The sequence below is a fragment of the Rattus norvegicus genome, chromosome 3, assembly GCF_036323735.1.
Source record: "Rattus norvegicus strain BN/NHsdMcwi chromosome 3, GRCr8, whole genome shotgun sequence".
In the NCBI taxonomy this organism is placed as follows: domain Eukaryota; kingdom Metazoa; phylum Chordata; class Mammalia; order Rodentia; family Muridae; genus Rattus; species Rattus norvegicus.
This window is the reverse complement of record NC_086021.1, coordinates 153,433,026-153,454,077: the sequence shown is the minus strand read 5'-3', so window position 1 is coordinate 153,454,077 and position 21,052 is coordinate 153,433,026. Positions and strand designations below refer to the sequence as shown.

Here is a 21,052-nt window from a genome sequence, read left to right as displayed (position 1 = left end):
CAATAATAGTAGGAGATTTCAACACCCCACTCTCATCAATGGACAGATCATGGAAACAGAAATTAAACAGAGACGTAGACAGACTAAGAGAAATCATGAGCCAAATGGACTTAACAGATATTTATAGAACATTCTATCCTAAAGCAAAAGGATATACCTTCTTCACAGCTCCTCATGGTACTTTCTCCAAAATTGACCATATAATTGGTCAAAAAACGGGCCTCAACAGGTACAGAAAGATAGAAATAATCCCATGCGTGCTATCGGACCACCACGGCCTAAAGCTGGTCTTTAATAACAATAAGGGAAGAATGCCCACATATACGTGGAAATTTAACAATGCTCTACTCAATGATAACCTGGTCAAGGAAGAAATAAAGAAAGAAATTAAAGACTTTTTAGAATTTAATGAAAATGAAGGTACAACATACCCAAACTTATGGGACACAATGAAAGCTGTGCTAAGAGGAAAACTCATAGCGCTGAGTGCCTGCAGAAAGAAACAGGAAAGAGCATATGTCAGCAGCTTGACAGCACACCTAAAAGCTCTAGAAGAAAAAGAAGCAAATACACCCAGGAGGAGTAGAAGGCAGGAAATAATCAAACTCAGGGCTGAAATCAACCAAGTAGAAACAAAAAGGACCATAGAAAGAATCAATAGAACCAAAAGTTGGTTCTTTGAGAAAATCAACAAGATAGATAAACCCTTAGCCAGACTAACCAGAGGACACAGAGAGTGTGTCCAAATTAACAAAATCAGAAATGAAAAGGGAGACATAACTACAGATTCAGAGGAAATTCAAAAAATCATCAGATCTTACTATAAAAGCCTATATTCAACATAACTTGAAAATCTGCAGGAAATGGACAGTTTCCTAGACAGATACCACGTACGGAAGTTAAATCAGGAACAGATAAACCAGTTAAACAACCCCATAACTCCTAAGGAAATAGAAGCAGTCATTAAAGGTCTCCCAACCAAAAAGAGCCCAGGTCCAGATGGGTTTAGTGCAGAATTCTATCAGACCTTCCTAGAAGACATCATACCAATATTATCCAAATTATTCCACAAAATTGAAACAGATGGAGTACTACCGAATTCCTTCTATGAAGCCACAATTACTCTTATACCCAAACCACACAAAGACCCAACAAAGAAAGAGAACTTCAGACCAATTTCCCTTATGAATATCGACGCAAAAATACTCAATAAAATTCTGGCAAACCGAATCCAAGAGCACATCAAAACAATCATCCACCATGATCAAGTAGGCTTCATCCCAGGCATGCAGGGATGGTTTAATATACGGAAAACCATCAACGTGATCCATTATATAAGCAAACTGAAAGAACAAAACCACATGATCATTTCATTAGATGCTGAGAAAGCATTTGACAAAATTCAACACCCCTTCATGATAAAAGTCCTGGAAAGAATAGGAATTCAAGGCCCATACCTAAACATAGTAAAAGCCATATACAGCAAACCAGTTGCTAACATTAAACTAAATGGAGAGAAACTTGAAGCAATCCCACTAAAATCAGGGACTAGACAAGGCTGCCCACTCTCTCCCTACTTATTCAATATAGTTCTTGAAGTTCTAGCCAGAGCAATCAGACAACAAAAGGAGGTCAAGGGGATACAGATCGGAAAAGAAGAAGTCAAAATACCACTATTTGCAGATGATATGATAGTTTATTTAAGTGATCCCAAAAGTTCCACCAGAGAACTACTAAAGCTGATACACAACTTCAGCAAAGTGGCTGGGTATAAAATTAACTCAAATAAATCAGTAGCCTTCCTCTACACAAAAGAGAAACAAGCCGAGAAAGAAATTAGGGAAACGACACCCTTCATAATAGACCCAAATAATATAAAGTACCTCGGTGTGACTTTAACCAAGCAAGTAAAAGATCTGTACAATAAGAACTTCAAGACTCTGAAGAAAGAAATTGAAGAAGTCCTCAGAAGATGGAAAGATCTCCCATGCTCATGGATTGGCAGGATTAATATAGTAAAGATGGCCATTTTACCAAAAGCGATCTACAGATTCAATGAAATCCCCATCAAAATACCAATCCAATTCTTCAAAGAGTTAGACAGAACAATTTGCAAATTCATCTGGAATAACAAAAAACCCAGGATAGCTAAAGCTATCCTCAACAATAAAAGGACTTCAGGGGTAATCACTATCCCTGAACTCAAGCAGTATTACAGAGCAATAGTGATAAAAACTGCATGGTATTGGTACAGAGACAGACAGATAGACCAGTGGAACAGAATTGAAGACCCAGAAATGAACCCACACACCTATGGGCACTTGATTTTTGACAAAGGAGCCAAAACCATCAAATGGAAAAAAGATAGCATTTTCAGCAAATGGTGCTGGTTCAACTGGAGATCAACATGTAGAAGAATGCAGATCGATCCATACTTATCACCCTGTACAAAGCTTAAGTCCAAGTGGATCAAGGACCTCCACATCAAACCAGATACACTCAAACTAATAGAAGAAAAACTAGGGAAGCATCTGGAACACATGGGCACTGGAAAAAATTTCCTGAACAAAACACCAATGGCTCATGCTCTAAGATGAAGAATCGACAAATGGGATCTCATCAAACTGCAAAGCTTCTGTAAGGCAAAGGACACTGTGGTTAGGACAAAACGGCAACCAACAGATTGGGAAAAGATCTTTACCAATCCTACAACAGATGGAGGCCTCATATCCAAAATATACAAAGAACTCAAGAAGTTAGACCGCAGGGAAACAAATAACCCTATTAAAAAATGGGGTTCAGAGCTAAACAAAGAATTCACAGCTGAGGAATGCCGAATGGCTGAGAAACACCTAAAGAAATGTTCAACATCTTTAGTCATAAGGGAAATGCAAATCAAAACAACCCTGAGATTTCACCTCACACCAGTGAGAATGGCTAAGATCAAAAACTCAGGTGACAGCAGATGCTGGCGAGGATGTGGAGAAAGAGGAACACTCCTCCATTGTTGGTGGGATTGCAGACTGGTACAACCATTCTGGAAATCAGTCTGGAGGTTCCTCAGAAAATTGGACATTGAACTGCCTGAGGATCCAGCTATACCTCTCTTGGGCATATACCCCAAAATGCCCCAACATATAAAAAAGACACATGCTCCACTATGTTCATAGCAGCCTTATTTATAATAGCCAGAAGCTGGAAAGAACCCAGATGCCCTTCAGCAGAGGAACGTATACAGAAAATGTGATACATCTACACAATGGAATATTACTCAGCTATCAAAAACAATGACTTTATGAAATTCGTAGGCAAATAGTTGGAACTGGAAAATATCATCCTGAGTGAGGTAACCCAATCACAGAAAAACACACATGGTATGCACTCATTGATAAGTGGCTATTAGCCCAAATGCTTGAATTACCCTAGATGCCTAGAACAAATGAAACTCAAGACGGATGATCAAAATGTGAATGCTTCACTCCTTCTTTAAAAGGGGATCAAGAATACCCTTGGCAGGGAATAGAGAGGCAAAGATTAAAACAGACACCGAAGGAACACCCATTAGAGCCTGCCCCACATGTGGCCCATACATATACAGCCATCCAATTAGACAAGATGGATGAAGCAAAGAAGGGCAGGCTGACAGGAACTGGATGTAGATCTCTCCTGAGAGACACAGCCAGAATACAGCAAATACATAGGCGAATGCCAGCAGCAAACCACTGAACTGAGAATAGGACCCCCATTGAAGGAATCAGAGAAAGAACTGGAAGAGCTCGAAGGGGCTCGAAACCCCTTATGAACAACAATGCTAAGCAACCAGAGCTTCCTGGGACTAAGCCACTACCTAAAGACTATACATGGACTGACCCTGGACTCTGACCTCATAGGAAGCAATGAATATCCTAGTAAGAGCGCCAGTGGAAGGGGAAGCCCTGGGTCCTGCTAAGACTGAACCCCCAGTGAACAACTAGATTGTTGGGGGGAGGGCGGCAATGGGGGGAGGATGGGGAGGGGAACACCCATAAAGAAGGGAAGGGGGAGGGATTAGGGGGATGTTTGCCTGGAAACCAGGAAAGGGAATAACACTCGAAATGTAAATAAGAAATACTCAAGTTAATAAAAAAAAAAAAAGAAGAAGAAGAAGAAGAAGAAGAAACCAGAACACTACCCTGTATATTTTTTAGTTTCTTCTTGAGCCTGTGGGATCCTGACACACATACTTCAGCTCCCTTCTGGCTTCACTATGTCTTTAGCTGACCTACCATCATGGATCCACAGGCCTTTCCTGCGTGATGACCTAGTAGATTTGTCTCTCATGGTTTCAGTTTTAAGTGTCTTTTGGAATACTACCTAACAGAAAGATGTCCCTATCTCTCGCTCAGAATGAGAACTCTACTGTACTGAGGCAACAACTGATTTCAAGAAAGGGAAGTCCCACCTTCAGTTCCCAGGATCAATAACGACTGGCCTAAAGTTATGATTGTTAATCCTGTCACAGCCATCATGTTACTAAAGATATATAAAATGAAAGGGTCTGAGAAAGGCATCAAAACCTTTTATTCTTCCCTCTTGTGTTTATACAGACATGACGTCTAGACTCACAGTAGCCATTTTAGGACTATTAGGAAAGGTCAGGAGAAACATCCCTGGTGTACCTGTGATATGCAAAGGTTGGTTTTTTAAAAATTGTCTTCTCCTAAAAGCATCCCAACTGATTGCTGGGTTCCACTCCTTGCTTGAACGTAAACACATGGCACAACAAGCTTGAAGAATGGTCAAGAAATCTCATTCAGGTCTGATGCAAACACCTTGTTTGTGTTTTTTGTTTGTTTTAAATACAGTTAGCCCTGTTTATCTGCAGGTTCTACTGTAACTCAACCAACTACAGGCTGAAAAATATTTTTAAAATTCTATCTGTACTGAACATATACAGATGCCTTTTAAAAAGCCCATCATTCCCATCATGGCTACTTTTAGCATCAACTTGACACAATCTAGAAACTCCTGAGAAGGATGTCTAGGTGGGCATGCTGTGAGGGAGATTATCTAGGTTAATGTGAAGAGATGCCCACTGTAGATGGCAGCATTCCCTAGGCAGTTGACACTGCACTGTATAAAATGGAGAAACTGAACTTAACACTAGAATGTGGGATTCATTCACTGCTCCCTGCTTCTGACTGAAGATGTAATGCCACCAATTCTCTGAGGATTCTGCTGCTGTGACTTCTCTGCTCGTCTGTACTAGAACTGTGAGCGAAATAAACCCGTTGATACCCAGAGTTGCTTTTGTCAGGTTATTTTATCACAGCAGTGGGAAATTAAACTAAGACAATTCCATGAACAATCGAGTGCAGTGGTTCTCAACCTCCCTAATGCTGTGACCCTTTAATACGGTTCCTCATGTTGTGGTGACCCCCACCCATATAATTATTTTTGTCTCTATCTCATAATTGCAATTTTGCTTGCTACTGTAATGAGTCATGATGTAAATATCTGTTATGCATGATGGTCTTAGGCAACCCCTGTGAAAGGGTCGTTTGACCTCTTCCCAAAGGGATTGAGACCCATAGGTTGAGAACTGTGGATTCACTGTAACAATATGTAATACATGAGAACACCTCAACCCTGCTATTTAAACAGCATTTGCATTACATTGGCTATTAATAATATGGAGGTGTCTTAAAGCAAACAGAAGAAGGTGTGTAAATACCATGACAGTTTACATATAGATTCTGGTATCATCTGCAGTCCTGAAACCAATTCTACACAAATCCTGAGAGATTGCTGCATTTGTATTTGGCAACATTCATTTTCCTAGGAGCAGTCCTGTTTCAAAATCAACACAGTTGCAATCAGTTTCCTTCTGAAGATATGAAGTGAGTTAATCACCTGCCTTAACATCTCTAGGAGCTGCAGGACTATCTTGCAACAGTGAAATTCATCCTGTAAGGTGTCACCAACCCCCTGCCGCAGCTTCACTGGGTACGCTGAAGAGTTTGGTTTTAAAGGGGAAAGTTCCTGCTCACAGCCTTCTAGATAAGTCAATGCTTGGTAGGTAGGAAACCAGGAGAGGCAAACAGTGAAAAGCACATTCAGGTTCAATGTGTTTTGTATCTTCTAAAATGAGGACTTGAAGACCCTGGAATTCCCCGAGCAGCAAAGGGCCAGCAGGGCAGAATTTGATTTCCCAGTCTCACTCATATGAGAAATTCTCTCTGTCAGCTCATGCATGCAGTAACAGTGATTACACAACGGGCTATCACTCTGAGAATGACGGGTCTCGGTGCCCTGGGAACCCTTAGCTCAGGTCTTTGGAAGCAAACATGGAGAGAATTTTGATTCTAACATCACCCACCAAGTTGCACAGCACTTGTGACATACATATGTGGCCCTCCTGGCTCTGTCCACACTCCTGACTCCATGTATGGGACTATTGGTGCTCAGAATGTAGATGCCTAAGATTCTTTGCAGATTCTAGAATCTCTTGTAAAAGGCTTTGGGCTCTATCCTAGCATTGGTTGACCTAACATCAGAAGGAGACAAGGAGAGAGAGAGAGAGAGAGAGAGAGAGAGAGAGAGAGAGAGAGAGAGAGAGAGAGAGAGACAGACAGACTTTTGTGGTTGTTTGAATAGGTAGCCCCCCTTCCCCCAGGCTCATATATTTGAATGATGCTTGGTCTTTAGGGAGTGGAACTACTTGAGAGGGATTAGGAGGTGTGGCCTTGTTGGAGGAAGTATGTCACTGGGGTTAGGCTTTGGAGTTTCTAAAGCTCAAGCCAGACCCAATGGCTCTCTCTTCTCTTCTTTCTGCCTTTGCATTCAGTTGTAGAACTCTCAGCTACCATGTCTGCCTGCATGGCACCATGCTTCCTGCCATGACAATAATGAATTAAGTCTCTGAAACTGTAAGCCAGCCCCAATTAAATGCTTTCTCTTATAAGGGTTGCCCTGGTCGTAGTGTCTCATCACAACTACAGAACAGTGACTAAGACTCCTTTGGAATGAAGAAGAAATCACTCCCTTTTCTGGCTCTTAGACATGCTAGGTATCCTGAAGGGTTCTGTACCAACTGAAGCCGGTTCACTGCGCTGTCTGCATTCATCTCTCCCTGCTGTGGTTCTCGTGCAGTTGTGCATTTCTTTGAGATGGCACAAATGCGTGCCTGAGAGGGCAGGTCCTTACCCTGAGATGACCCTGCCCAGAGTGGAGGTCAATGCTGAGGTCAGCAGTGACCCTGATGAGCCACCCTTGGGAGTAGCATCCTTAGCAGATATGGGGTGCTCCCCGTCATGTTGACCCCTTTCAGGCTTTTGATTACTATTACTTTAAAAACATTATTTTTTTATGAATCAGTATGAAGAGAAAGGTTCTTTTAAAAAATAGACTATATGTGCTTTATCATAACCTGAATTTTAATAATTGGGTTTCCAAACACTTCACAAACTGATTTCTAAAGAAAATAGAGATAGGTCTTACAGGAAGTCAATGACTTATCGCTACACACTGGCATAGCTCCTCTGTGACATTCCTTATCACTGATGTAGGTCCTTGTCCCCCACCCCCACCCCCTCAAGTGTTGGAAGCCAGAGATGCACTCTCAGACAGAGGCATAGGTTTTATTCTAATCCAAAAAGGGTTAGAATAAAAGCTGAGGATGGGGGTTGGGGATTTAGCTCAGTGGTAGAGCGCTTGCCTAGCAGGAGCAAGGCCCTAGCAAGGCCCTGGGTTCGGTCCCCAGCTCCGAAAAAAAAAAAAAAAAAAAGAAAAAAAAAAAAAAGCTGAGGATGTTTTCTGAGAGTGAAGCCACAGGAATTCCGTCTCTTTTTATAGCTTACTCCTAACTGAAAGTAATGCCGTGGAAGTTTCTAGTTACCGAGCCACTCCTATTTCTAAGAAGTTCTTCATTTTCTTCTACTTATGTGGATCAAACATTTGAAAAAAGCTGTAACCAGAATGCACAGGACACCACATTTCTATTTCCATTTCAAACACGTTGGACTTGCTCAGAACTCATTTCAAGAATTCGGGTTTGGACAGGCGGTCAAAATGCAAATATACCTCCACATAGTTAATTGAATAAACACCTTCTATCTGAATCACCACAGACTCTCAGAGCCCAGGGATTACTTTTAGAGTCTCAGCATAAGATGTCATGAGGCTTGGAACACTGAGCTTGGTTTGCAGCCTGCTACAGCTCAGGTTCACCAAAGGCCCACCCATGTGAGAGGCTTGGCTCTCAGCTTGGTGCTAATGGGCGCTGGTGTAAACCTGAAGAGGCAGGGGCCCAGTGGGAGGTCAGTTCAGTAGGCATGTGACCTTGAAGAAGACAGTGGGACCCTCTTTCTATTGCTTTCTGGTCATAGGGTGAATGGTTTTGCCAAACATTCCTTCTTACCGTGATGTGCCAGCAGAACAAGGGCTGGATCCTTTCAAACTGGGAGTGACAATGAACTTTTCCCCTGTATAAGTTATTTATCTAGTGTTACTTTGTTATAGTAATGGAAAGTTGACTGACCCAGATATGAAAGGATTAGTCAAAACTACAATTGTGGTCCATCAGTGGCTGACTGGAGAAGGACACAGAAAATTTATAATATCCATTAGACATCTAGATATGAAGATATGAATCCTATAGACCCAGTCCAAGGGAAATTCTTGGTGAAAGGCAATTTAATGTCTTTATTGAGAGAGAAGTGGGGGGGGGTGTGGGATTCTAAGGAATCCTGGCTGTTTCGAGGTGTTATGACATTTTCTCCTTTTCTAAATTAGATTTACTTATTTGTGTGTGTTTATTTGGCACACACAGGCATGCCGGTACGGGTGTGGAGGTCAGAGGACAACTTGTGGGTGTGAGAACTTTCCTTTGATCGCATGGGTTCCAGAGACTAAACCCAGGCTGTTGGCCCGGCAGCAAGTGCCTTTACCAGCTGAGCCATTTTGCTGTCCCTGTTCCTTTTCTATACCTCAACTCCAGCCTGCCATGAATCTAGCTCTGTGCCAGAAAAGGGGGCAATTAGAAGGGGAAAAGAGGTACTTACCAAGAAACCTTTTCATCATAAATGAACTGTGAGAGAGAAAAAAAAGAAAGGCGGTTAGAGGTTCGCGCACACACATGTGCACATACAACGTTTTACCATGGAGTGCTCTCAGTGCTCACTGCTGGCCTGGTGGCACTCATGGGTGGGCTGGAATGCCAGGCACCTGGGGGCAAACTCTTTTTACAGTCTTTGATTATTGATAGAGAAAGGTTCCTCTGTGCAGATTATTGTGGGGAGGAGAAGCACTGGGTGATCCAGGCTGCCCTTTGCTTTCCGTCCCCAGAGAGAGGGACTGTGAGGGAAGACTCTGTTTAATAAAACAAGACACATCATGGGATTTAGGTCTAGAATGGGAGGTAGTAACCTGGCAGGTGCTTTCGTATGTGGATCTCTTAGCTGCCACTGCTGCCATTTCTGCACTTCTCAGTGCAGTGTCACCCATTCCACTTAAGTACCTGACATTCCGTGCTCAACGCTGTCCTTTTAGCTGATTCCTTTTGTTAGATCACAGCCCAAAGTAGGGGGATCAGCACCCCTTAGCATCTCACAAAGAAAGTGACCCCAAGTCAAGTAAATCAAATGGCAGATATGAATGAGAAAGATATCTCACAGTGAATACAATGTGTTTGCCCATCCTGGGCACTGTTGATTGCCCATACCCAGTGCCTTCTGTTAAGGAAGGAGGCTCAGAAGGTCAGAAGCAATGAAGGGAACAAGTGAGAAACCGAGACTTTTATTCTCATCTGTTGGGGTTAATAGAGCATCTGGAACAAAGTTTCACCAGTGAGCCTCCAGCCCAGCACAACCCCAGGTCAATTCCCACTTGGGAAAGCAAAAGGAAACAAGACAAAAATACAAGAAAACTGGTAAAGTCTTTCGATTTATATAGGGAAACCACATTTTGTAAAGCTGAAATAATTTTGGGGTTGTCCAACCCACTGTGGAATCGACTCCAGGACTCAGGCCTGCCTCTTATTTTGGCATGATGGTCTTTGAGGAGCACTCACTCTCTCTGGAGGGAGAGGCCCCTGGTGACTCTAAGGCAGAGGTTGCAGGGTGACTAGGCAAGTGATGCCAGATCTCCACAGAGCTCTCCATAGAGAGGGACAATAAATGTAGTTAATGGTGTGGGCATTGTCTTGGTCTCCAGCAATTCTAATAATCTCCAGTTGTGCTGGGACACAAAAGATCTCTCAAAGGCCCACCAGGAGCTCTTCCTGCGAGTTTAAAGGTCTGGGAGGCAGGGTCCATGCTTGCTTACTTGTAACTGGTTCTTTCTAAAGAGCTGTTCAAGGAGAAAAAAAAAGAACGTTGCTTCATGTTTTTGCTACTGTGTCTTCGCCATCAAGTTCAACAAGTTGACATCTGGATGAAAATGCCAAGTTAGAGTGGGAAGAGCACTAGAGGCATCAAGGAGACATTCCTGGAATTGGGGCTGGATCCTATAGAGTCCAGTCCCTTCCCCTCAGGCTAGATGGTGTGGAGTCCAGTCTCCCACAGTGATTCATGGTTGTTTTACGTGATTGCTAGCATTAACAAATTGTTATCATGAAATAATGGGACAGACCGATTATTTAAGATGGAAAACATTTTTATTAACTACTTAATTTAATATTAGTCCTAGCCATGGGGATGGAACAATTACTTCATAGTCGCTCAAGAGAATACGAGACGCTAGGAGAGTTTAATTGACCAGGTCAATTTAATTCTCTTCCATCAGGGAAGGCAGGCAATGCCAAGCATGAATGTAGCTTGTAGGGAGCCTGCAGTCTGCCCAAGACTGTACATAGACAGGGGTGCAGTCCTAGAGAAGGAGTCCCTGAAGTCAACTAGCCTCAGTGCAGAGGCACAGGCATCCTTCATGTGCTTTCTAGGAACAGCTGTGGGCTGGTACGCCTTTAACTATTGATTATTTAAGGGAAAAAAAAACCAAGTTTGTGCAAAGATCTTCACTGTTGCTTAGATGTGAAACTTCCTCCACAGAGGCATATTCTGAACACTTGGTCCCCAACTGGATCTTTGAGAGGACCATAAATTGAGCTGGAAGGAAACTGAGGTAGAAACAGGCTTGTCCCTTGTGGGAAAGGAGGGGCAGGGATGGTCCATCTCAGAGCATCCGTGGGGACAGGGCTGGTAGGTGGGGAGGCAGGGTGGCTTGTCTATCTTGGCAGACCGGAAGTAAGGAAGTAAACATGGACGGTGGAACGGTCCTCCAGAAGGACAGTGGTGGCATCCTAATGGAGGCCTAGCATCATTCTGTGTAGAAAGTTAAAATGATAACTTTGCTTTAGCTTTTGCTCCAGACTGCTGAGGAAGATGGGTTTGTTATTCCTTACAGATACTATTTAATTTCATTCTCTTAAGAGAAGTAATGCAGATATCTCTGTTTTTGTGCTCTGGCCCTAAGAGGGAACACCCCTCTTCCTGGTCCCATGCTGTAGGAGGAAACCTGAAAGAAAAAAACAAAAAAACAAAAAACAAAAAACAAAAAAACAAAAACCCCAAATTTTCCTTAGTTCCATTTTCTCACCACTAGGTGGCGCTCACATCCCAGCCCTCCACCCTTGTTTAGGCAGCAAAGTTAAAATGAAGTGGTTCAAGCCTGATTTTCAAGGCTCTGGTAAACCTTGGGGGAAGGAGCTGAAGTACCTCAAGGCAGAAGCACCTATAGCCTGACAAGAGCTGCATGTGCCAAGTGGTGGTGGTTACTGCTTGAAGTTTGCTACAGGTGAGTAAGTCATAAACACTGCATCTTCCCATGAGTTGCAGCCCAATGATGTCCTTTTGTAGCATTTGAAAGTAACCAAACCTTTCCCCAAGAGAAAGCAAGCCTTGGGTACTCTCTTGTTGCATGTGTGTCTGAGGCCGGCATGAGATAGCTCACAGTCCTGAAAGCCACTGTTGCTAAAAGCTGGGCCTCAGGTTTGCTGAGAAAGGACTGTCCCAGGGTCCTGGCCTCTGACCTCCACGCGGCTCATCTAAAGCTATTCCTGGCTTTGCTCTGAGGTTACACATGCTCTGCAGCTGGGCTAAATGTGAACAAACAGAAATGAATTTGACAAAAAGTGCTCTTTCTTTTTCTTCTAGGCTTCCAAGAGGTGGTTGGGTACCATGGAAACGGGCTTGTCAGTCCTGGTGTCTGCTCTAAAATTCTTCCAAACAAGTCGGGCTGACTTCAGGCAGATGGGTCCTTGGATGTCAGAGCATCTCAGGGAAGGGCCAAGGGAATGGCTCCCTCAAGATGGAGAGGCATGGCAAAGGCAAGCCAGGAGTGGCTTAGCTGTAACCAGGGGAAGAGGGTGCACACAAAATTGCTTTCCTTTCATCACAACAGTCCTAGTGTTTAAATCTATACAGCTACACCATAGAGGGGGGACGGCTGCATCGCTGTGATTTCATAATCTATGTCATGATCACTGGCACTGCTAGAATTTTAAGCAGTGAAAGTGACAGGGAAAATCATGAGTATCATTTTCTTTCAAGAGGCCGAAACTTGGAAAGCCTTCCCTTCCTAAATACAAAATGAAGCTAGCTGCCCCCACAGACCCTTCTCATTCAATGACATGGGAAGCCCCTCAGCCGCTCCACATTTAGAACACCCACTTCTTCAGGTCTAGGATCAGGCAATGCATGTGGCTTAGCTAAGGGGAGGAATCCAGTGGGACATACTACAAAGCTGGCTAGGGTGTGCCCCACTGTGGTTTATGCTTTAAGGATAATGGGACACTGTAGGATGATTGGCATTAGTGGTCACACAAGAGGACAAGAAATTAAGAGCTTGAGAAGGACTGATTGTCTCATTATAAACTTTTAAGAACCTGCTACCAGGAAGAAAAGGAGTTGGGGGCTGAATACATAGAATACAGGAGACAAGGGTTGTTATAATAAAGGGCTGGTAGATGGGCAGCACAAAAACAGATGCAATCACTAACTACGAATTTCAAGTCATTTTCCTCGTAAAAGCTGGTTGGCTCCTATGGGTCAGTTGAATATGTCCCTCCCTGTTGAGTGAGTGAATGAATGCAAAAATGGCCCCCAGCCTCCCAGCATTCTCAGAATCATACAGTTCCTTCCACACATCCACAGCAGGGACTGCAAAATCAGTTAAGCTTTGTGTGACCACAGTCAATTTATTTCCAGAGTTTAAAATTCTGTCATAGCCATTCCGCTGGGAGGCTTCTAGCTATCATTCTTTATTCCCTCTTGGCCAGAAGGAGAGTTGAAATTAAATGGCAGTACAGTTGGAGCTAGGGAATAAAGGAAGATCAGCTAATTTCCAGTGAAGAATGGGATTAAGAGAGAGAGAGAGAGAGAGAGAGAGAGAGAGAGAGAGAGAGAGAGAGAGAGAGAGAGGTGACTAGCTACAGAGAAGGCCATCTGGAAGGCCAAGGACAATGCTTACCATGGCCATCAAGATTGCCTTTCTACCACAGGAGGAACAGGACAAAACCATGTCTAGAGTATGTAAGGTTATTTGCCGTGGTGGATAGCTTAAATTGTCAACTTAACACAACTTAGAATCACTTGGAAAGAATCTTGATGAAGAATTGTCTAATTGGGTAGGCTTATGGCATGTCTGTGGGGATTGTCCTAGCTGGTGTGGGAAGACCAAGCCCAGTATGAGCTGCAACATACCCTAGGCAAGGAGTTTAGAACTGTATAGGGCTAGAGGAATTGAGCTGAGCACAACCAAGCAAGGAATTATATGTGCATCCATTTCTCTCTGCACTTGGCTGCGGATATGACGCGACTTGTGGTTTGAAGTTCCTCCCTTGACTTCCCCCCAATGATGGACTGTAACTGGGAAGTGTTAGCCAAATAAACTCATTTTTCCCTATATTGCTTTGTTGTCAGTTTTCTTTTTTAATCACAGCAACAGAAATGAAGCTAAAACTTCATGAGTTCTGGGGGGTTACATCTTTCTAACGACATATTCTCAGAATAAGGAATAGTTCAGAACCACAGAGGCAGATTTTTACTAGAAGCCAAGTCTGGATTCTATACAGCTGTATTGGAGTGGCATGGCTACACCATCTTAGCTACCTGCTCTGTAAGCCTGAGAGGTACAGATACCTGTAGGAATGTTCATCCTTTCCAAAGGACAGTTGGCTTACCAGAACTGCACTGTCCAACATGGCAGTTACTCTCATCTGTGGATATATAATGCAACATAACCAAGATAAAGTTCAGCTCTTTGACCTTACTAGCTGCATTTCAAGTGTTTAGTAGCTGTACATAGTCATATGGCTACCATGACTGCACATGGTCATATGGTTACCATGGCTACACATGACCATATGGCTATGTAGCATGGCTGCTATGAGACAATGATAAAGGGCAGAAGGCTTCAGGAAAGTATCTTCTAAGGGTCATGTGTCAAAAGCTTGGTGCTTAGGCTGGCACTATTAGAAGGCTAGTGAGATCTTTATGGAGCAGAGCCAAAGAGGTCTTTAGGTCAGGGGGGCTTCTCCTTGAAAGTGAGATATCTCTCTGTTGTTCTTTTTTGCCATTCTGATTCATGAGGTGGGCACTTTGTCCCACCATACACACCAGTCATAATGGGCCCAAAGCAAGAGGGTTATTTGAATTTGAAGTCAGGCTTCCGGATCCATGAACTAAGCAAAGCTTTCTATTTATGATTGCCCAAAGTATTTTGTCATGGCAACTACAAGGTGACTGATACAGTCGCTGGTCATCTCTGGCAAATGTGTGTCAGCTCAGCTGTTTTTCACCTCCATGGGATCTCTTCACAGAGGGGCTCTGCCAAGAGCTCCCCAGTGATAGGGATGGAAGTGTTAATTTGAACTAGCTTTTTTGTTGCGCCCGCACAGAGAGTGTCCTGAGAACTGTGCCAACTGGGATCAAGGGCTTCCTTGGTCTATCATCTATAGACAGACGGCACTTTGAATTGGATTTCTGTACCAGCCCAAGTTATGGGGGAGCTGTTCCACAGACTTTTCTGTCTCCCACGAAGAAGGCTCTGTCCTCTTCATGTTCCCAATCCCTGACTTCAACTGAGATGAAGGGTAAAAATAAAGTGTTTCCTTTTGGGCAGCTGTTAGCCTGATGATGTGATGGATCATTTGCATTTATGTAAATTTCACGATTATGTAAATCACAGCAACATTCTAATGCAAGAAACCTGACAGGCTGGCTGGAAATTTGGAAAAAGGGCAGGACTGTGAGGCCAGCTATGCCCATGAACCAAGTGCTCCTGGGTGTCAGGGTGTGGAGGAGAGGCAGGGGAGGGCTGTGCTGATCTGTGGACAGCTGTGGCATGTGTGAGCAGACGGACAATGGGGCATTGCAAAGAGCACAGAATATTCGCAGGACTCAATAGTGGAATCTCTCTTGCATTCAGGCAGTGTCTAGCTTTTCTATGGCCCAACATTTCAATATAGAAGGTGTATGAGGCCAAAGGGATTTTCTGTTCCTAAGGGGAGGAAATGGGAAGAACACACTGCATGTTTTGGAAAGAATGATTGGTTTAGACAATAATATGTCATTTTTGTCTTTCTTCATTTAACAGGCTAATCATAAAACAACACAGAGGAAAATTTAGATGGAGCCAAAATGAAATGAGTTTGGGTCTGTAATTAACTATCTTTATTTTGGGGGACTGTGTGTGGAGCGCACATGCCTGTCTCCCATATTTTTTGCGTTCCACCCTGTCTGTGTCCCATCTTCAATGGCTACATCTCAGGTGTCTTAGATTCTAAGCAATACATGAAGCTATTAGCATTCTCCAGGCTGGACTCATTACCCCGTTCCTTAGCACCAAGCAGTATCTCTGGGGAATCTCTCTTGGCTACTCGTTGGTTCTCTAGGCCTCCTGGTTTGCCCTTGGGGCTCAGTTGTGTGAGTCTTTAAGGGGTTCTTGGTGAGAAGATATATAGAAATGGCATCTGGTATCACTTAATCCAGACTTGCCCTGTGAGTGAATGGGCTCTCCTTGTACAACCTCAGGAGGTCAAGCAGGTACTCTTGCCAAACATTTCAGAACTTAAAAAAAAAGCTAGTTAAATTAAACTGTTTAAGCTGGGAAGCTTGGTGATTATTTTGTGGGCCATGGAAAGAGCTTTTAAACAGAGGAATTTTAAGTGGCCATGGCACATCCCTATAGGAAGCTTCATATTACTTAAGGAAAATGGGAAGAATTTTTTATTACTGTAGCTGGGTTCACAAATTAGTGGACTAAGAAAAAAGCTACAGAGAGTTTGTGAGTTTTAGTCTAAGGTTGGGGTGTGGGGTAGATGTGGGGGTGTTGGGGAGGGTACTTTGCTAAGTACCACCCTGCTGGACGGAGGATGTATTTTATTCCTCTCCCAGTCTCATGAGGGAATGACCCCAGATGGCAGGGCTGGGGAGATGGCTCAGGGGTAACGGACTTGCTGCTTCAGCATAAGCACCTAGGTTCGGATCCCCAACACCCAAGTAAAAGCTAGAGGGGTAGCACGCATTTGTGGGTAGAGCCAAGTAAATCCTGGGCTCCCTGACCAGCAAGTCTAGTCAAAACAGGAAGTACCTTTTGCAGTGAGAGAACCTGTCTCAAAAAATAAAAGAGAAAAGTGATTGAGGAAGACGTCTCAACATCAGACTTTTGTGTACACATATGCACATACACATACATGTACACATACATAAACACAAACAAACATACACATATGGAAAATCTCTATCTACCTATGTATCACCTATCTATCTATCTATCTATCTATCTATCTATCTATCTATCTATCTATCCATGTAGACAGATACGATGAGGATATCATCCATGCTCACTAACAGAAGTTAGAACTGTAGACAAACTAAGCTTATACAAACTACCATGATCTTGTTTTCAGAATTTCAGAACTGACTTGGTAAATAACCATGGCTATGGCAAATGATTTCCGTCCACAGCTAGAAGTTCTACTTTTCACAGTTACACTGTGCCTGTGGTGAAGACGATGCAGGTTGAAATACCATTGCCTGGGTTCTACTCCAGAACGGAAATCTGTGGCTTCCGCATTTTAGATAAGAGTACCAATCACTTTGGATGCTCACTAAAATTGGGGAATATCACTTGCAATAAAGCAATATTTATCCCGGAAGACTCCCATCTTATCTGTTGTACTTAACAATAGACAAATGCAATTTCCTTCAAAGTCACAAAAAAAGCCCCATTTTGACAACCCATCTGTAAACACACGGCCTGAGCCTCCAGCTGACAGCAAGGAGTAATTTGATGCTGCAGTTTGTGGCTGGCTGAAGGAAACACAGGGCTGCCCCAGCAGTCAGCATGTTCAGCTATCTCAGCTTTGTGATTTATGTACCATAGCCTCAGGGACAGATGGCTGCTTGGCCCAAAGACCAAGTTCAGGAGGGCGTGTCACCTGTGACCCAGAGAAGCCAAGCCTCTTCAATTCTTCACACCCCATTAGCAGCAATCACACTTGCTTTATCTTGGACAGGTCTGGATAAGTTGAACTGAAGACAAGTTCTTCCGCACACTGTCCAGGAGGCACCTATGCTGAAAGACGACGCTAGCGAGACTGCTCTAAGGAGTGGATCTGGCAGGGCCCGTGCTTTGGGAGACCTCAACTGTCTCCTTTCCATGTTGTTGCCTTGTGTTTATGAGTATAGTCATCATTCCAAACTTCAGCACAGTGGACAGTTGCATTAATTTATGTTTGGTTGGCATCCCCTATTCATACATGCCTCTTCCAAAAACAATGATATAATTTTCAAAAAGCATGAGAAAGCACCCTCAAAAGGGCAGAATAGTGGAGTGCATATGAGCAATGTGTGTGGGTCCCTTGCAGGATAAAGCTGACCAGAAACTGTGTTTGGAAAGTCTGGGATGACATTAAGAGTCTTCTTGGTTTGAAGTGGCTAGTCTTTTCCTAATGGCAGAGAATAAGCACGGACTTCACATGTGTCCTGAAGTTCTATTGCCATGACTCTAATGGTAAACACAATTGCTCCTTATGTGAGTCTGGTTTCTGCCAGAAATTTCCATTTTAGCTCTAGAGCTCAGAGAGCTTAAGAACATATGTAACTTGGTTTCCAGGACAAACCCTGTGATGGTCTTCAATCCCAAACAGCTTACTGGAAAGTGCTTGGAGAAGCAGGTTGTCTAGTTTTGATACATAGATGAGAAAATGAGAGAGAGAGAGAGAGAGAGAGAGAGAGAGAGAGAGAGAGAGAGAGATTTATCTAATGGCAATGTAAGAAGATGTAATAGTTTCATCTATTAAAGTAAGAAGATGTGATAGTTATGGTCTTCTAGACACTCAGAACCAATAAATAAACACACATCGCATGTGTATATTATATTAGTTATGAGGTATTGGTTCACATCTGCCATCTAAAAGCTGATAGTATAGCTGTGGAACAAGCCCAGAGACATAAGAAAGGGGTTGATGGGGCAGTTCCCTCTTTGAGATAGAAGGCCCACGAGCTGAGAGCACCAATGTGCAAGGGCACAGGAAGACAGAGAACTCTGCTGAAGCAGGGAGAACAGATTCACTATCCTCTGCCATGTTCCATTTAGGTGCTTGAGGGGTTGGCTGACACCAATTCACTTTGGTGAGAGTGGACTTCTGTTTTAAATTCTATTGGTATACATGCTGTGACTGGACAGAGTATATTATGGCTTGAACTGGAACTATCCCACACATTTTATTTGTTCTCTACGTGGTTGAGGAACTGAGGCCCAGCTGGTGGAACTATGACACCAGGGTCAGGCCTTAGAGAGTAAACAGCCTGGCTACTTGCTCCAGTCTCATTCTCTGTGTCTGAATCCATCATGTTGTTGACACATGCTCACACCACCATGGCTATCCCTCCTTCCTCGCCATGCTGGCCTGAAGCCCTCTGAAACATTGAGCCAAAACAAATCTTTCCTCTTTTACGTTGTGTCTGTCAGGTATTGTGACAATGACACAGAAATAACCAGTACTCAGAAACACCCAGAAATAATGGACCACTGACTACTCCAGCCAAGTTGACACCAAGAATTAACTGTCATAGGGAGAGACTGGCATTACGGGTCATGTCACCTGATTCTTATCTGTTTCTCCTATTTGTAACCACCTACTCTCATGTGCTTCTGCTTGCTGAACTAAGGAGTTTAGTTACTTCTGGTCGGTTAAACAAGGGAAGAACATTCGATGGGGTTTCTTGAGGGAGACTTGGATGACTCTGAGGGTTTACTGGGGATAGAAAGGGGAGGGTGGTACCTGACAGAAGTCCTTCCATGTTGTAACCTGACTCACCAAGGACTACAGCACAGCGGACAAATCCATTCAGGTTAGAACTGAAGCCCTGAGTGAAGTGAGTGGAATCTACAGGAAAATTAGGTCAAAGGAATCTAGGGGAGTTGGAAGAAAGGGGTGACTTAAGGTCATTTCCAGGTTGGGTGGTCAGGATAGAAAGAAAAACCATCTCCACACAGAGACATACACTTGCTCATTAGCCACTATGACCTTGGGAGTCATGCCACACTGACAAGTCTTACGCTGTCCTGTGTGGCATCCAGGCAAGACTGAACTAAAATGGTAAAAGGAACTTACCACAATGAGTGCGACCACAGACAGTGTGTAGTAGATGGAATCCCTCAGCAGGCACCAGGAAGAAAGAGCCACGACCTAAAGGAAAAGGGGGACAAACAGGAAACAGGCTGTCAGGCTACTCAAACAAGACAGGGCGATGCTTGCCAGCACTTGTTCTGCCTGGAGAGCCAGATAGAAGAGAAAGGCTGCGCTTCCCCTTTCCACGTCAGCAGAGTCATTTGCATTCCTTGACCAGCAATAAACCAGAGACAGAGACTCATGAGTGTCTGCTGCCTGGCCCTGATCAATCTGCCTGTCAGCTGGGATCTACGGAAAGGCTTTACATGTATTAGATGGGGTGTTCTCAAAGCAGACACAGCAGGTAGACTGACAGGAAATGACTAATTCCAAAAAAATGGGAGGGCTCAAGGGACTTGTACCAAGGTGATTTAGGCCTGACCTCTGAAAAGAAGAGAAGAAAGCTGGTGTCTCTGACTCATGAGTGTTTCCAGAATTGTGTGGCTAAGGTCAGGGTGAAGCCCCAGAGCAAAGGTGCTCACTGTAGGAGTCTACTGTGAAAGGAATGACAGCTTTGAACTCAAGCTTTAGTCAATATGGACCGAGCACCAGGACTGGGCAGCTGCTAACCGTCAGAGGGCAGACATGTCCCTGTAGACCCTCCAGGTTCTCTCGCCTCATTTCTAACATGTGACTAGACCTGCTAGTAATTGACCAAACTTAATCAGACTTTAAAAACAGATGGGTTTACCTAGCAATTGGGAAAGAACGTTACTTTAGCATTTGGTCTATTCATTGGCACTGCTGAGACTAAGGGCAGCAGCACATTGCTAAGCCAGGTCTGCAGAAGGAGGAGGAGCCTTGCTGAAATAACGACAGCTGGAAAGTCAGGTCTGAGCATCCCAGGCAGGTGTGGGCAAGCCATTTTCCCTCTGTAAATCCTTCAGTTTCTCTTTAGGGGATACCTAGCTCTACCTTGGTAGACTTGTACAGAGAAATATGGAGAAGCCCACAGAACCACGTCAGCAGGTGGTTGGGTTATCCCCTTCTCTGGAAGTGTCACTTAACTCATGGTCACAGGACTCTTTGTTGACTGCTTTTACTCTTGGACTCGTAAGTGAAAACGGACACCACAAATGTGAACACTCCCAGGTAGGTCAGTGACAGGCCACGTGCTCTATCAGCACATCCAAAAAAGGGGGCCCCAAAGTGAGGTGCTCTCGCATACCCCTGCTGACACTGACTGCTTGGGTCGGCGACAAAGACCAGGCACAGTAAAGAGAGGGAAGGCTTTTTATATTCAAGTGATAGGGAAGCTCGGGCAGCCTCTTCCCACGAGTACATTCTTCTCCTTAGTAGACCGACATGGAGCTAGTCTCCACAGCTACTTTTCCTCATTAGGTTTTGCATTGGCTGATTTAAGTTAAGGATGACAGGGCTGTCCAGACGAGACTCACT

At 43.8% G+C, this 21,052-nt stretch overlaps 1 protein-coding gene across 3 annotated transcripts in view; it reads right to left on the bottom strand.

Annotated features, from left to right (window-relative positions):
- Slc24a3 (solute carrier family 24 member 3) overlaps positions 1-21,052 on the bottom strand; it is a 499,080-nt gene that overhangs the window by 50,420 nt on the left and 427,608 nt on the right. For all 3 annotated transcript variants that reach the window (NM_053505.3, XM_039106001.2, XM_063284741.1), the window contains exons 7-8: positions 19,598-19,672; positions 9,042-9,067 (exon numbers count right to left, since the gene is read on the bottom strand). In NM_053505.3, the coding sequence (NP_445957.2) occupies positions 9,042-9,067; positions 19,598-19,672 (101 nt within the window). The remainder of the gene's footprint in view (positions 1-9,041; positions 9,068-19,597; positions 19,673-21,052) is intronic.